A 16587-nucleotide genomic window follows, 5' to 3' on the forward strand; every position below is an offset into this window, starting at 1 on the left:
TGGGCCTGGGACCCTGTCTCACTTCCTGGGAGCACCCAGAGGTCCCTGTCCCCATGCCCCGGGCTCTTGGCTCTGCCCTCTGCGCCATCCTTCCAGTTCCATAGAAAGGGGCCCATTTTTATAGCTAATCAGTTTCTTCAGCAGCTTCCCTTCTGCAGTTGAACTGCAGTCTGGCGTCCTCTTCACCTTCTACTGTCTCTGTCCCTTTCACACCAAGCTGACACCGTTCACTGTTACGCTCTGTGACTTTCTGGAACCAGTTTGTCATCCTCTCTAATAGAGGTGAACCAGCACATGTCCCAGCAGCTCAGCTGTGTCCTGGTGGCTCAGGGTTCCCGGGGAGTTATGCCCAAGATGTCAGCTGGGGCTGCGGTCATAGGGCTTCACTGGGGCGGGAGAAGCCACTTCCAAGGCCACTCACGGGACTGATGGCCAGAAGCCTCAGTGCCTCCATGTGCGGGATCCCCGGGGCGGGGGGCGGGGGGCAGCGTGGGGGTGGCTCCTGACCACCACCGATGGGGGATGTCAGGGGATCGGGGTCATGCAGCTGGCCACCCCCTGAGCAACCGAACCACCCAAGAGAAACGAGGCTGCAGCACCGTGTACGAGCTGGTCCCCTCCGGTCCGCGCTCTGTCAGAAGAAGCCGGCCGCACAGTCCAACCTCCGTTCCAGGAGAGGAGAAGGCAGCCGTGTCTCAGAGGGATGGAGTCCAAGAAGCCAGATAGTTACGTTCGTCCCCATTGCTAAGTAGGGTTTTGAAGGCCCATTTTCTCCCAGTTAGATGTGACTCTGGGAGTCAGCCTTACTGAGCAGCACCAGTTACAGCGAGTCGCAGGAAGATACCTCCGATGGCCTGGGAAGAAGAGCCCTCCTATGCCCATTAAGGAGCTTGTCAATTTTTGCAATTTTTATTATTGATTTTATAACTGGAATTGTTTTTTTAAAGATTTTATTTATTTATTTGACAGAGAGAGACACAGTGAGAGCAGGAACACAAGCAGGGGGAGTGGGAGAGGGAGAAGCAGGCTTCCCGCTGAGCAGGGAGCCTGATGCGGGGCTTGATCCCAGGACCCTGGGATCATGACCCGAGCCGAAGGCAGATGCTTAACGACTGAGCCACCCAGGCGCCCCTATAACTGGAATTTTGCACCTTTTGTCCATCTTCCCCATTTTGCCCACCCCCCACCTCCCAAGCGGTCAGAATGATTCTTCAGCTCAGCATCACATTCCTTATATAGGTCTTGCCACAGTGAAATGGTATATGGAGGCTAGACTGTGTCCACTGTGGGTATGGCGCAGGGAGGCAGCGGGCAGTGAGAAGCAGCCTAGCCTTTAAAGTCTCTCTTTTCTCAACAAGAAAGTTATTGTGCAGATCAATACAACTCCACCTAGAACTAAGAAGGGCCTTCAGTATACACTTCATGGGCAGCAGTGTCTTCATGCATTACGGAATGTAAGAATCGGTCTGGGCAGAGACTGATGACGTGGTTAACTCTTCAGAGACGTCAGCCAGTGCCCAAATCTGCGAGCATCAGGGACTGCATACACGTCATCCAGTCCTTACCTGACGACGACCCTCCAGAGCTCTTAGGGCTGCACCCCGAGGCCATACGAGGCTGCAGGGAGATCCAGGGCCAGAAGTTCATTGACAGCCTCATCGTCCTGCAACCCAGAGCCACCACTGCAAACCTCATGATCAGGTAAGAACCCACTAGGACGAATGTTTAGCTGGAAATCACTAAATCATTAAGAAGGCTTAGTTGGAAATGATTATTTAATAATTTGAAGAGATACAATGCTGAACTTGTGGATAAAGAAGTCTAAAATATAGTGTAAAACCTAAAACACAGTCTAAAAATAGAGACTAAATCCTCCAAATGACAGAGGTGAGTAGACGCACACAGGAGTGCATGTGCACGCACACAGAAATATAATTACCACGCATGTGGTGGGTACTCAGTAAATGTTTGTGGAATGAGTGCTGGTACTCTACCTAGTGAGTGGCATTTTTAAACTGAATTAGTCTCAGTGTGAAATGTCACATTTACTTCTCTAGGACAGGGAAGGATCCCCGTCACAATAAATAAGAGGACGGTGTGGTCAAGAGGGGTTAGCTCTGCCCTTAGAGGCCTGTGTGGCTTACACTCTGTTAGTCACACCGCCCCGGTACCCTCACTCTGCTTATCTGTACATAGACACATCGCCTGTCTACCCATCAGGGCCATCGTGAGCTTTAGACGGTCTCACAAAGGTACCCCAAACTCTCCAGCCTCATCAGCCTGTAACTGTAAGATAAGGTCATATGTTGTTAAGGCCACGACTACCTGGGTGAGCTCCCCAGAGAAGTGTGTTCCTGCTCTGCTCACTCAGAGCTTCTCAGGACACAGGCAACACACACAGACTGGCTCTGGGTTCAAATCCCAGCTCTGTCACTTGACTTTGCAAACTTGGGGGTGCCAATTAAGTCTTTTGTTTCGGGTTCATCATGTTTAAATTAGAAATAATAATAGTGCCTAGTAGGGCTGTGCTCAGAATACAAGTTCCTTATGTAAGTTCGGCCTAAAAAATCTAGTGTTCCAATTTGCAAGTCTAGGATTTTAACAAGCATTTTTAAAAGGTCTTTGAATAGTGTTTATTTCCATCTACAAACTTAAACACTTTCAAATATGGTAACATTCATTACAAAGTTAACATACTTCAGCTAGCTGACTGCCAAACCCTCTCGAGTCTTTCAATAAGTCTTATAAATCTAATAATTAAACAAATATGCTGGATCTTAAACTCTCTTACTTTTTTTTTATTTATTTACTTGAGAGAGATAGCGAAAGAGAGAGCATGAGCAGGGAGAAGAGGGAGAAGCAGATTCCCTGTGAGCAGGGAGCCCAAGATCGTGACCTGAGCCGAAGGCAGATGCTTAACCAACTGAGGCACCCAGGTGCCCCTCTTATATTTTTAAATATATCAACTTAGGTGGTTTCAACCTAAAGTCATAAATTTATTTTTTTTAAGATTTTTTATTTATTTATTTGAGAGAGAGGGAACACAAGCATGGGGAGCGGCAGAGGGAGAAGCAGACTCCCCACTGAGCAGGGAGCCCGATGCGGGGCTCGATCCCAGGACCCTGAGATCATGACCTGAGCCGAAGGCAGACGCTTCACTGACTGAGCCACCTAGGCACCCCTAAAATCATAAATTTAAACCAATTTCTCAATTATCTGTTTTAAGTTGGAGTCCCAAAGCTGACCTTCAGGTTTTAAGAGCCCCGAATCTTTTAACTATCCCAAATATTTAAAACACCAACATGTACAGATTCCCCAACACAAAACTATTGTTACTTTGATTTGATTTTGATTCTGTTAGTCTTGTCTACACCAGCTTCTAAGTCTTCCCTATGTTGAGAGATGCTAAGCAGGGACCAGGGGCATCACTGTCCAGGATGGGTGAGTCTGCCTTCTCAGGGCTTAAGGTTGGAAAAAACCCAAGCCAATAAACTAAAACAGAAATGTCAACCACAACATGAATTGATTCTTATTGGCAATACTCATAGGATGCCTTGAGCCCTGATTAGAGTTGTCAACAACATAGTAACAACCTCAAAACCTGTGAGGTGACAGTCACATCGCCCACACCCCTGGGTCTCAACGACATGTGCCCCAACAGACGCATAGACTCACAGACTGGGAGTTACGCTTCATTTGCCCTGCAGGAGAGCTGGGAACACTGGCTCCACTTGGGGCCTCCGTGCTCTCCCCTCTGGTGCACAGGGGCCCCCACTCTGGGTAACTACCCTGTGACCTTACCCTAGGCCCCTCCTTCTACAGAAGCTGTGGGTTGAGGCCTGGGTTTTGTGGAGAATAGCTGCATACCGTCAGGATCTTCCATCCACGGATTCCCCCGTCAGTAAGTCACCCTGAATAAAACTCTTCTCCGTCTGGAAGATACTTGACTGACCCTCCTCCACCTTCTAACAGGCTCTTAACATACACGTGTATTTTTTTCCACTTACCTCTCAAACCTCTGAACCCATGGGAATCCTGTACTCTTAGGGTCTTTCCTGTCTCTTTGGACCATGAAACTCCTGCTAAAATGGTATCTGATTGGATTCTCACTATGGCTTTGGCTATTTGGTGACACAAAATAGACATACCTGAGCACTCATTTCACTGACTGAGTGAATGTATCCTAACTATTTACAATATAGAAGGAAAGCTGCACACAGAGAGGGGGAGGTCATTGGAAATCTTCCAGTATGTCCCCAGAATATCAGCTTAAATTCCCCGCACATCCTACACTTCTCAATAGTAATTCTATACTGTTGGTCTTCAACAAATACACCAGTCAGAGATGAGATGATTGTAAGGGGCTGCTTCTCATGAGCACGTGGAATAGGTTAATTGTGTCCCTCTGGTTCATTTTGGGGAGGCTATGATTACTGCAGTTAGGCTGCCTTTACTCAAAACGTACTTGAAACTTCTCTGTGTGAGCAGACTTAAAAGATCTGTCCCGTTCAATGTAACCACCTTGGTGGTAGCAAACATTTGCCCTCTGGAGATGTTTGCTTATTGAAATCGTCTGATTTTTTGAATCCTGATGAATCCCACCAAGTAACCCTACTTTCAAGTCAAAAACTAAGGTTTTCCTACTGCACTGCCTGCAGCGGTAGCTTCCAGACTATCGCTTTTACCTTCCAGGATGACCCTCATTTGGGTGTGTGACCCGGGCTGTTACTGAAAGCCGGTCCCTGCTGGTATTCAGAGTAACTGAGCAGGACGCAAAGTAGGTACATCCCATGTCCATCTCCTCCACTCACGGTAGGGAGGTGCGGTCGCCATCCCGAGCCCCGGTTTCAAAGAGCTGCTCCAGCTTCAGCGTTTCCTGGCTCTGTTTGTGTCCCCCTAACACAAGGATGCGCGGTCAGGTTGCCTGCTTTTCTTCATTCCGCTGGTGGCACTTCACACACATGCATTCAGAGGATGCAGAGTTGACAAGTTTTAAAGTTTTAAAACTTTAAAAATATGGGGCGCCTGGGTGGCTCAGTCTTTAGGTGTCTGCCTTCGGTTCAGGTCATGATCCCAGGGTCCTGGGATCCAGCCCCGCATTGGGCTCCCTGCTTGGCAGGAAGCCTGCTTCTCCCTCTCCCAGTCCCCCTGCTTGTGTTCCCTCTCGCTGTCTCTCTCTCTCTCTGTCAAATAAATAAATAAAATCTTTTTTAAAAAAACCTAAAAATCATGTTTTGTTGTAAATGTCCGCAGTGCATTGGGCAGTTTCCTCATCTGTAAAATGCAGCAAACTCCACGGTCCTTGCCTGTAGCTCTGTGGCTCTGGGAGGCTGTGTTGGCCCTCAGACGGGACCCATCGGAGGGCTCTCCCGGTTCAAACAGATCTGAAGCTCGTTCTCCTCCTAATTCTTTCTGCAGTCATGAGCAGAGTAACGATGAACTGGTGATGGAAATTTTATCTGACATGATAAAGCGGCTGCCAATGTCTGTGGAGAAGGAATGTTCTGGAACTCCCAGCACCTTGAAGTACATCATGTCCAGCCCCATTTGGGAGTCTCTTTATAAAGGTATCCAAGGTAAGCAGGGGACAGGAGTGGTGGCCTCAGGGAAGGACTCTGGCAGCATGAGGAAGGAAGAGTGGAGGTCCCACCAAAGGGAGCGCAGAAATACAAAGCTTGAGTGAGTGGGAGAGCGGACTCTGTCCAAGCTGAGAGATGGAGAGCAGACAAGAAAACAATGCTATGGCTTTGTCTTTGCTTCTGTTTTTGTTGAGGCTGGGACGGGGGGAGGTGGGGGGAGGGGTGGCCCTAAGACTAGAGGGGAGGGAGTCATCCTTGTGGCAAAGCAGGCCAGGAGCAGCGGGGTTTGGAGGGGCCCTCGACTCTGAGCAGCAAGGCTCCGGGGGGCCAAAGTGCAGGGTGGGGCAACCGGCCCGGTTAAGTTGTCAACATCCATATCTTAACCCTCGAAAGAAAGTTCATCTGGGGACCCAATGCTGAGCAGTAGTCTATGCGGTCAGTGCTGTTGCTGAGTCTGCACCACAGCCGGCCAACAAGGGCTGTGGCCAAATCCAGCTACCGTTCCTTCTCGATCAACCTAAATGCGAAAATGGTTTTTACATGATTTTATTGGTTAAAAAAGAAAGAAAGAAAGAAGAATATTTTCGGCACATAAGTATCATGTGAAATTCCAGTTTGAGTGCCCACAAATATTCATTGGCGTGCAGCTGTGCTCACTCATTTTCATGTGTGGGTGCCTGTGTTCACATGGCCAAAGCAGGGCTGAACGGTCGTGACACAGGAGGGCCCCAGAGCCTGCCCAGTCACTGATTTTTGGCAAAAAATAAATAAATAAATAAGTGTCTCAATCCCTGGTCTGGACACATGAAGTTCCTTTGATTTCCAAAGCCTATATTTCTCCATGTAAAGCCTCCTTTTATCTGAAAACTAACATTCTTTTCCGTCTGTTTAAATCCAGGCTATGATCCCCTTATCCATTGCGCCTTGCTATCCTTTCTGAGCCAAGAAATTGAACGGTTTGATAAGTTCTTATTGGTTGTGCATAAGTCTTTGAAAGACCTTCAACTTGCAATAAAAGGGGAGATCATCCTTACCCAAGAACTGGAAGAAATATACAGCTCTTTCCTTAATATGCGAGTACCCATGCTGTGGCAGGTAAGCACTACCATTCCCAGCTCGCTTGCTCCCCAGGGCCTTGGTGAAATACTCCGTTACCACTGACCTACTTGTGGTGTGAGTATGTATGAATTTATTGGCAATTCCACTTAGATAAATTTAAGACGTATTGTTAAATTGTAAGTTTCAGAAAATGATGTCATTTTAAAGATAATAAAACCTATATACTTACGTGCACGTATATGTGCTTATAAAAACACACGTGCCTCAAGATTCAAGATACCCAAACAAAAGTTTTGGGAGAAAATGCACAAGCAACTCCTAAGAGTGGTTGCCTGACATGGGGGAATCTTGAGGGGCCTGTGGGCAGGGAAAGAGGCTTTAATTTTACATTTCCTATATCAATCACTGTATCTTACTGTACTATTTTGATTTTTTATCATATTCATATCTTTTTAATTTTTATTCCAGTATAATTGACATACAGTGTTAGATTAGCTTGGCGGGGTATAGGATAGTGATTCCACAATTTTATACATTACTCAGTGTTCATCGGGACAAGTGTCCTCTTCATCCTCATCACCTCTTTCCCCCTTTCCCCCCATCCACCTCCCCCTGGTGACCAGCAGTGTGTTCTTCATAGTTAAGAGTCTATTTCTTTGTTTTGTTTTAAGATTTATCTGAGAGAGAGAGAATGAGCAGGGGGGAGGGGCAGAGGGAAAGGGAGAAGCAGACTCTCCACTGAGCAGGGAGCCCGATGCGGGACTCGATCCCAGGACCCTGAGATCAAGACCTGAGCTGAAGGCAGATGCTTCACCAACTGAGCCACCCAGGCGTCCCGAGTGTTTTTTGATTTGTCTCTTTTTTTTCTTTGTTTTCTTAAATTCCACATATGAGTGAAATCATATGGTATTTGTCTTTCTCTGCCTGACTTATTTCACTCACCATTATACTCTCTAGGTCTATCCATGTTGTTGCAAATGGCAAGATTTCATCCTTTTGTATGGCTATGTAATAGTCCATTGTATGTATATATACACCACATCTTCTTTATCCATTCATCTATCAAAGGACACTTCAGTTATTGGTTATATTGGTCTTGGTTATTATAAATAATGCTGCAATAAACATAGGGATGCATATATCTTTTTGAATTTGTGTTTTTGTATTCTTTGAGTAAATACCCACTAGTGGATTAATGGAAATGCAGTAATTCTATTTTTAATGTTTTGAGGAACCTCCATACTGTTTTCTACAGTGACTGCACCAATTTGCATTCCTACCAACAGTGTAGGAGGGTTCCCCTTTCTCCACATTTGTTCCAACACCTTTTGTTTCTTGTGTTTTTAATTTTAGCCATTCTGACAGGTGTGAGTCCATATCTCATTGTGGTTTTGATTTGCATTTCCCTGATGATCAGTGATGCTGAGCATCTTTTCATGTGTCTGTTGACCATCTGCATGTCTTCTTAAAAAAAAAAAAAAGATTTGAGAGGGAGAGCACAAGTTGGCGGTGGGGGCGGGGAGAGGAAGAGGGAGAGAGAATTTCAAGCAGATGCCCCACTGAACACGGAGCCCAACGCAGGGCCTGATCCCATGACCCTAAGATCATGACCTGAGCTGAAACCAAGAGTCAGATGCTCAACCTACTGAGTCACCCAGGTGCCCCCGGCATGTCTTCTTTGGAGAAATGTCTGTTCATGTCTCTGCCCTTTTTTAATTGAATTATTTTTGGGTGTTGAGTTGTATAAGTTCTTTATATATTTTGGATACTAACGCATTATCAGATATGTCATTTGCAAATATCTTCTCCCATTCCATGGGTTGCCTTTTAGTTTTGTTTCCTTGGCTGTGCAGAAGCTTTTTATTTTGATGTAGTCCCACTAGTTCATTTTTGTTTTTGTTTCCCTTGCTTCTGGAGACATATCTAGAAAAACATTGCTATGGCCAATGTTAGAGAGATTACTGCCTGTGCTCTCTTCAAGGATTTTTATGGTTTCAGGTCTCACATTTAGGTCTTTAATCCACTCTGAGTTTATTTTTGTGTATGGTGTAAAAAGGTCGTGCTGACTCACTCTTTTGCATGTGGCTGCCCAGTTTTCCTAACACCATTTGTTGAAGAGACTATCTTTTTCCCACTGTATATTCTTTCCTCCTTTGTTGAAGAGTAATTGACCATATAATTGTGACTTTATTTCTAGGCTCTCCACTCTGATCCGTTGATCTATGTGTCTGTTTTTGTGCCAGCACCATACTGTTTTCATCACTACAGCTTTGTTGTGTATTTTGAAATCTGGGTTTGCAGTTGGATGGAAATCTTAGTTTGTTATTCTTTTTTGAGATTTCTCTGGCTATTTGGGGTTCCATACAAATTTTAGGATTGTTTATCATAGTCCTGTGAAAAATGCTATTGCTACTTTGATAGGGATTCCATTAAATCTGTAGATTCCTTTGGGTAGTTGGGACATTTTAACAATATTTGTTCTCCCAATCCATGAGCATGGACTATCTTTCCATTTATTTGTGTCCTCTTCAATTTCTTTCATCAGTATTCTATAGTTTTCAGAGTACAGATCTTTCTACCTCTTTGGTTAGGTTTATTCCTAGGTATTTTATTATTTTTGCTGCAATTGTAAATGGGGCGGTTTTCTTAATTTCTCTTCCACTTTGTTATTGGTGTATAGAAATGCAATGGATTTCTGTATGTTGATTTTGTATCCTGCAACTTTACTGAATTTATCAGTTCTAGCAAATTTTTTGGTGGACTCTTTTGGGTTTTCTATATATAGTACCATGCCATCTGCAGATAGTAAATCCAATTTGGATGCCTTTTATTTCTTGTCTGATTGCTATGGCTAGCACTTCCAGTACTATGTTGAATAAAAGTGATGAGAGTGGACACCCTTGTCTTGTTCTTGATCTTAGGGGAAAAGTTCTCAGCTTTTCACCACTGAGGATGATGTTAGTGTGGGTTTTTCATATATGGGCTTTATTATGTTATGTTCCCTCTAAACCTACTTTGTTCAGGGATTTTTTTTTTATCATGAATGGATGTTGTACTTTGTCAAATGTTTTTTTCTGCATTTACTGAAAGGATTATATGGCTTTTATCTTTGCTTTTATTGATGTGATGTATCACGTTGATTTGTGAATATTGAACCATCCTTGCATCCTGGGAATAAATCCCACTCAATCGTGATGAATAATTTTTGTAATGTATTGTTGGATTTGGTTTGCTAGAATTTTGTTGCAGATTTTTGCATCATGTTCATCATGGATATTGGCCTGTAGTTCTTCTTTGTGTGTGTGGCGGGGGGTCTTTATCTGGTCTTGGTATCAAGGTAGTGCTGGCCTCAGAATGAATTTGGAAGCTTTTCCTTCTTGTATTTTTTGGAACAGTTTTAGACGAATAGGTATTAACTCTTCTTTAAATGTTTGGTATAATTCCCCTGGGAAGCTGTTAGGTCCTGGACTTCTGTCTGTTGGGAGCTTTTTGATTTAATTACCAGCAATTAAATTGAATCACTAATCTTGAAATTTTATATTTCTTCCTGATTCAGTTTTGGGAGATTATTCATGTTTCTAGGAATTGATCCATTTCTTCTGGGTTGTCCAGTTGTTGGCATATAATTTTACATAATCTCTCATAATCCTTTATTATTTTGTGGTGCTAGTTATTATTTCTCCTCTTTGACTTGTTTATTTGAGTTCTGTCTCTCTCTCTTTCTCTCTCTCTCTCTTTGAGGAGTCTGGGCTAGTTCTATCAATATTGTTGATCTTTTAAAAAATCCAGCTCCTGGTTTCATTGATCTGTTCTATTGTTTTTGTAATCTCAACTTCATTTATTTCTGCCCTAATCTTTATTATTTCCTTCCTTCTACTGATTTTGAGTTTTATTTGTTCCTCTTTTTCCTGCTCCTTTTAGGTGTAAGGGTTAGATTGTTGGAGATTTTTCTTCTTGAAGTAGCCCTTTGTTGCTATAAACTTTGCTCTTATAACAGCTTTTGCTGCATCCCAAAGATTTGGGACTGTTATATTTTCATTTTCATTTGTCTCCATGTATATTTTTAATTTCCTCTTTGATTTCTTGGTTGATCCATTCATTTTTTTTTAGTAGCATATATTTAACCTTCATATATTTGTGTTCTTTCCAGATTTTTTATTGTGGTTAATTTCTAGTTTCATAGCACTGTTGTCAGAAAAGATGCATGGTATGACTTCAGTCTTTGAATTTGTTGAGACTCATTTTGTGGCCTAATATATGATCTACTCTGGAGAATATTCCATATGCACCTGAAAACAATGAGTATTCTGCTGTTTTAGGATGGAATGTTCTGAATAGATCTGTGAGATCATCTGATCCAATGTGTCATTCAAAGCACTATTTCCTTATTGATTTTCCATTTGGATAATCTGCCCACTGATGTAAGTGAGGAGTAAAAGTCCTTTAATGTTATTGTATTAACTATTTCTTTATGTTAATTAGCCGTTTTATGTACCTGGATGCTCCAATGTTGGGTGTATAAATATTTACAATTGTTACATCTTCTTGTTGGATTGTCCCCTTTATGATTATATAGTGTCCTTCTTTGTCTCTTGTTACACTCTTTGTTTTAAAGTCCATTTCATTCAATATAAGTATTGTTACCCTGGCTTTCTTTTCACTTCCATTTGCATGATAAATGTTTTTCTAGTCCCTTCACTTTCAATCTGCAGGTGTCTTTAGGACTGAAATGAGTCTATTGTAGGCAGCATATACACAGGTATTGCTTTTTTATCCATTCTGTCACCCTGTGTCTTTTGATTGGAGCATTTACTCCATTTACATCTGCAGTAATTATTGATAGGTATGTACTCATTGCCATTTTGTTACTCATTTTTTTTTATTATTTTTATGTTATGTTAATCACCATACATTACATCATTAGTTTTTGATGTAGTGTTCCATGATTCATTGTTTGCATATAACACCCAGTGCTCCATGCAGAACGTGCCCTCTTTAATACCCATCACCAGGGTAACACATCCCCCCAACCCCCTCCCCTCTAGAACCCTCAGTTTGTTTTTCAGAGTCCATAGTCTCTCATGGTTCATCTCCCCCTCCAATTTCCGTCCCCTTCATTCTTCCCCTCCTGCTATCTTCTTTTTTTTTTTAACATATAATGTATTATTTGTTTCAGAGGTACAGATCTGTGATTCAATAGTCTTGCACAATTCACAGCACTCACCATAGCACATACCCTCCCCAATGTCTATCACCTAGCCACCCCATCCCTCCCATGCCCCACCACTCCAGCAACCCTCAGTTTGTTTCCTGAGATTAAGAATTCCTGATATCAGTGAGGTCATATGATACATGTCTTTCTCTGATTGACTTATTTCGCTCAGCATAACACTCTCCAGTTCCATCCACGTTGTTGCAAATGGCAAGATTTCATTCCTTTTGATGGCTGCATAATATTCCATTATATATATATATACCACAACTTCTTTATCCATTCATCTGTCAATGGACATCTTGACTCTTTCCACAGTTTGGCTATTGTGGACATTGCTGCTATAAACATTGGGGTGCACGTACCCCTTCAAATCCTTACATTTGTATCTTTGGGGTAAATACCCAGTAGTGCAATTGCTGGATCGTATGGTAGCTCTATTTTCACCTTTTTGAAGAACCTCCATACTGTTTTCCAGAGTGGCTGCACCAGCTTGCATTCCCACCAACAGTGTAGGAGGGTTCCCCTTTCTCCGCATCCCTGTCAACATCTGTCATTTCCTGACTTGTTAATTTTAGCCATTCTGACTGGTGTGAGGTGATATCTCATAGAGGTTTTGATTTGGATTTCCCTGATGCCGAGCAATGTTGAGCACTTTTTCATGTGTCTGTTGGCCATTTGGATGTCTTCGTTGGGAAAATGTCTGTTTATGTCTTCTGCCCATTTCTTGATTGGATCATTTGTTCTTTGGGTGTTGAGTTTGATAAGTTCTTTATAGATTTTGGATACTAGCTCTTTATCTGATATGTCATTTGCAAATATCTTCTCCCATTCTGTCGGTTGTCTTTTGGTTTTGTCGACTGTTTCTTTTGCTGTGCAAAAGCTTTTTATCTTGATGAGGTCCCAATAGTTCATTTTTGCCCTTGCTTCCCTTGCCTTTGGCGATGTTTCTAGGAAGAAGTTGCTGTGGCTGAGGTCGGAGAGGTTGCTGCCTGTGTTCTCTTCAAGGATTTTGATGGATTTCTGTCTCACATTGAGGTCTTTCATCCATTTGGAGTCTATATTTGTGTGTGGTGTAAGGAAATGGTCCATTCTTCTACATGTGGCTGTCCAATTTTCCCAAAACCATTTGTTGAAGAGACTGTCTTTTTTCCACTGGACATTCTTTCCTGCTTTGTTGAAGATGAGTTGACCATAGAGTTGAGGGTCCATTTCTGGGCTCTCTATTCTGTTCCATTGATCTATGTGTCTGTTTTTGTGCCAGGACCATACTGTCTTGCTGATGACAGCTTTGTAATAGAGCTGGAACTCCGGAATTGTGATGCCACCAGCTTTGCTTTTCTTTTTCAACATTCCTGTGGCTATTTGGGGTCTTTTCTGGTTCCATACAAATTTTAGGATTATTTGTTCCATTTCTTTGAAAAAAGTGGATGGTATTTAGATGGGGATTACATTGAATGTGTAGATTGCTCCAGGTAGCATTGACATCTTCACAGTATTTGTTCTTCCAATCCATGAGCGTGGAATATTTTTCCATTTCTTGTGTCTTCCTCAATTTCCTCCATGAGTATTTTATAGTTTCCTGAGTACAGATTCTTTGCCTCTTTGGTTAGATTTATTGCTAGGTATCTTATGGTTTAGGGTGCAGTTGTAAATGGGATTGACTCCTTAATTTCTCTTTCTTCTGTCTTGTTCGTATATAGGAAGGCCACTGATTTCTGTGCATTGATTTTATATCCTGCCACTTTACTGAATTCCTGTATGAGTTCTAGCAGTTTTGGGGTGGAGTCTTTTGGGTTTTCCACATAAAGTATCATGTCATCTGCAAACAGTGAGAGTTTGACTTCTTCTTTGCCGATTTGGATGCCTTTTATTTCTTTTTGTTGTCTGATTGCTGTGGCTAGGACTTCTAATACTATGTTGAATAGCAGTGGTGATAGTGGACATCCCTGCCATGTTCCTGACCTTAGGGGGAAAGCTCTCAGTTTCTCCCCATTGAGAATGATATTCGCTGTGGGTTTTTCATAGATGGCTTTTATGATATTGAGGTATGTGCCCTCTATCCCTATACTCTGAAGAGTTTTGATAAAGAAAGGATGCTGTACTTTGTCAAATGCTTTTTCTGCATCTATTGAGTGGATCATATGGTTCTTGTTCTTTCTTTTATTAATATATTGTATCACATTGATTGATTTGCAGATGTTGAACCAACCTTGCAGCGCAGAGATAAATCCCACTTGGTCGTGGTGAAGAATCTTTTTAGGGCGCCTGGGTGGCTCAGATGGTTGAGCGTCTGCCTTCGGCTCAGGTCATAGTCCCAGGGTCCTGGGATCGAGTCCCACATCGGGCTCCCTGCTCCTTGGGAGCCTGCTTCTCCCTCTGCTTCTCTCTCTCTCTCTCTCTCTCTGTCTCTCATGAATAAATGAATAAAATCTTTAAAAAAAAAAAAAAGAATCTTTTTAACGTACTGTTGGATCCTATTGGGTAGTATTTTGGTGAGAATTTTTGCATCCATGTTCATCAAGGATATTGGTCTGTAATTCTCCTTTTTGATGGGGTCTTTGTCTGGTTTTGGGATCAAGGTAATGGTGGCCTCATAAAATGAGTTTGGAAGTTTTTCTTCCATTTCTATTTTTTGGAACAGTTTCAGAAGAATAGGTATTAATTCTTCTTGAAATGTTTGGTAGAATTCCCCTGGGAAGCCATCTGGCCCTGGGCTTTTGTTTGTTGGGAGATTTTTGATAACTGCTTCAATTTCCTTAGTGGTTATAAGTCTGTTCAGGTTTTCTATTTCTTCCTGGTTCAGTTTTGGTAGCTGATACATCTCTAGGAATGCCTCCATTTCTTCCAGATTATCTAATTTGCTGGCATAGAGTTGCTCATAATATGTTCTTATAATTGTTTGTATTTCTTTGGTGTTGGTTGTGATCTCTCCTCTTTCATTCATGATTTTGTTGATTTGGGCCATTTCTCTTTTCTTTTTGATAAGTCTGGCCAGGTGTTTATCAATCTTGTTAATTCTTTCAAAGAACCAGCTCCTAGTTTCATTGATCTGTCCTACTGTTCTTTTAGTTTCTATTTCATTGATTTCTGTTCTAATCTTTATTATTTCTCTTCTCCTGCTGGGTTTAGGCTTTATTTGCCATTCTTTCTCCAGCTCCTTTAGGTGTAGGGTTAGGTTGTGTACTTGAGACCTTTCTTGTTTCTTGAGAAAGACTTGTATTGCTATATACTTTCCTCTTAGGACTGCCTTTGCTGCATCCCAAAGATTTTGAACAGTTGTGTTTTCATTTTCATTGGTTTCCGTGAATTTTTTAAATTCTTCTTTAATTCCCTGGTTGACCCATTCATTCTTTAGTAGGATGCTCTTTAGCCTCCATGTATTTGAATTCTTTCCGACTTTCCTCTTGTGATTGAGTTCTAGTTTCAAAGCATTGTGGTTTGAAAATATGCAGGGAATGATCCCAATCTTTTGGTACCAGTTGAGGCCTGATTTGTGACCTAGGATGTGATCTCTTCTGGAGAATGTTCCATGGGCACTAGAGAAGAATGTGTATCCTGCTGCTTTGGGATGAAATGTTCTGAATATATCTGTGAAGTCCATTTGGTCCAGTGTGTCATTTAAAGTCTTCATTTCCTTGTTGATCTTTTGCTTAGATGATCTGTCCATTTCCATGAGGGGGGTGTTAAAGTCCCCCACTATTATTGTATTGTTGTCAATGTGTTTCTTTGCTTTTGTTATTAATTGCTTTATATAATTGGCTGCTCCCATGTTAGAGGCATAGGTATTTACAATTGTTAGATCTTCTTGTTGGGTAGACCCTTTAAGTAGAATATAGTGTCCTTCCTCATCTCTTATTACAGTCTTTGGTTTAAAATCTAATTTGCCTGATATAAGGATTGCCACCCCAGCTTTCTTTTGGTGTCCATTAGCATGGTAAATGGTTTTCCACCCCCTCACTTTCAATCTGGGCGTGTCTTTGGGTCTAAAATGAGTCTCTTGCAGACAGCATATCGATGGGTCTTGTTTTTTTTTATCTAATCTGATAGCCTGTGTCTTTTGATTGGGGCATTTAGCCCATTTACATTCTGGGTGACTACTGAAAGATATGAATTTAGTGCCAGTGTATTGCCTGTAAAGTGACTGTTACTGTATATTGTCTGTGTTCCTTTCTGGTCTATGTTGCTTTTAGGGTCTCTCTTTGTTTAGAAGACCCCTTTCAATATTTCTTGTAGGGCTGGTTTCGTGTTTGCAAATTCCTTTAGTTTTTGTTTGTCCTGGAAGCTTTTTATCTCTCCTTCTATTTTCTTTTTTTTTTTTTTTAAGATTTTATTTATTTATTCATGAGAGACAGAGAGAGAGAGAGACAGACAGAGGCAGAGGGAGAAGCAGGCTCCCCGCAGAGCAGGGAGCCTGATGCGGGACTCGATCCCAGGACCCTGGGATCATGACCTGAGCCGAAGGCAGATGCTTAACCAACTGAGCCACCCAGGCGTCCCTCTCCTTCTATTTTCAGTGACAGCCTAGCTGGATATAGTATTCTTGGCTGCATATTTTTCTCATTTAGTGCTCTGAATATATCCTGCCAGTCCTTTCTGGCCTGCCAGGTCTCTGTGGATAGGTTTGTTGCCAATCTAATGTTTCTACCATTGTAGGTTACATCTCTCTTCTCCCAAGCTGCTTTCAGGATTTTCTCTTTGTATCTGAGACTCGTAAGTTTTACTATTACCTATTTT

General features: G+C 42.2%; 1 protein-coding gene across 1 annotated transcript in view; it reads left to right on the plus strand.

The window, feature by feature from the left end:
• DNAH14 (dynein axonemal heavy chain 14) overlaps positions 1 to 16587 on the plus strand; it is a 357723-nt gene that overhangs the window by 322001 nt on the left and 19135 nt on the right. The window contains exons 86-88 of the mRNA XM_035008404.1: positions 1502 to 1701; positions 5419 to 5576; positions 6478 to 6674. Coding sequence (XP_034864295.1) covers positions 1502 to 1701; positions 5419 to 5576; positions 6478 to 6674 — 555 coding nt within the window. The remainder of the gene's footprint in view (positions 1 to 1501; positions 1702 to 5418; positions 5577 to 6477; positions 6675 to 16587) is intronic.

Source organism: Mirounga leonina, unplaced genomic scaffold (assembly GCF_011800145.1).
Source record: "Mirounga leonina isolate KUSES-001 unplaced genomic scaffold, KU_Mleo_1.0 Mir_152, whole genome shotgun sequence".
NCBI classification, from domain to species: domain Eukaryota; kingdom Metazoa; phylum Chordata; class Mammalia; order Carnivora; family Phocidae; genus Mirounga; species Mirounga leonina.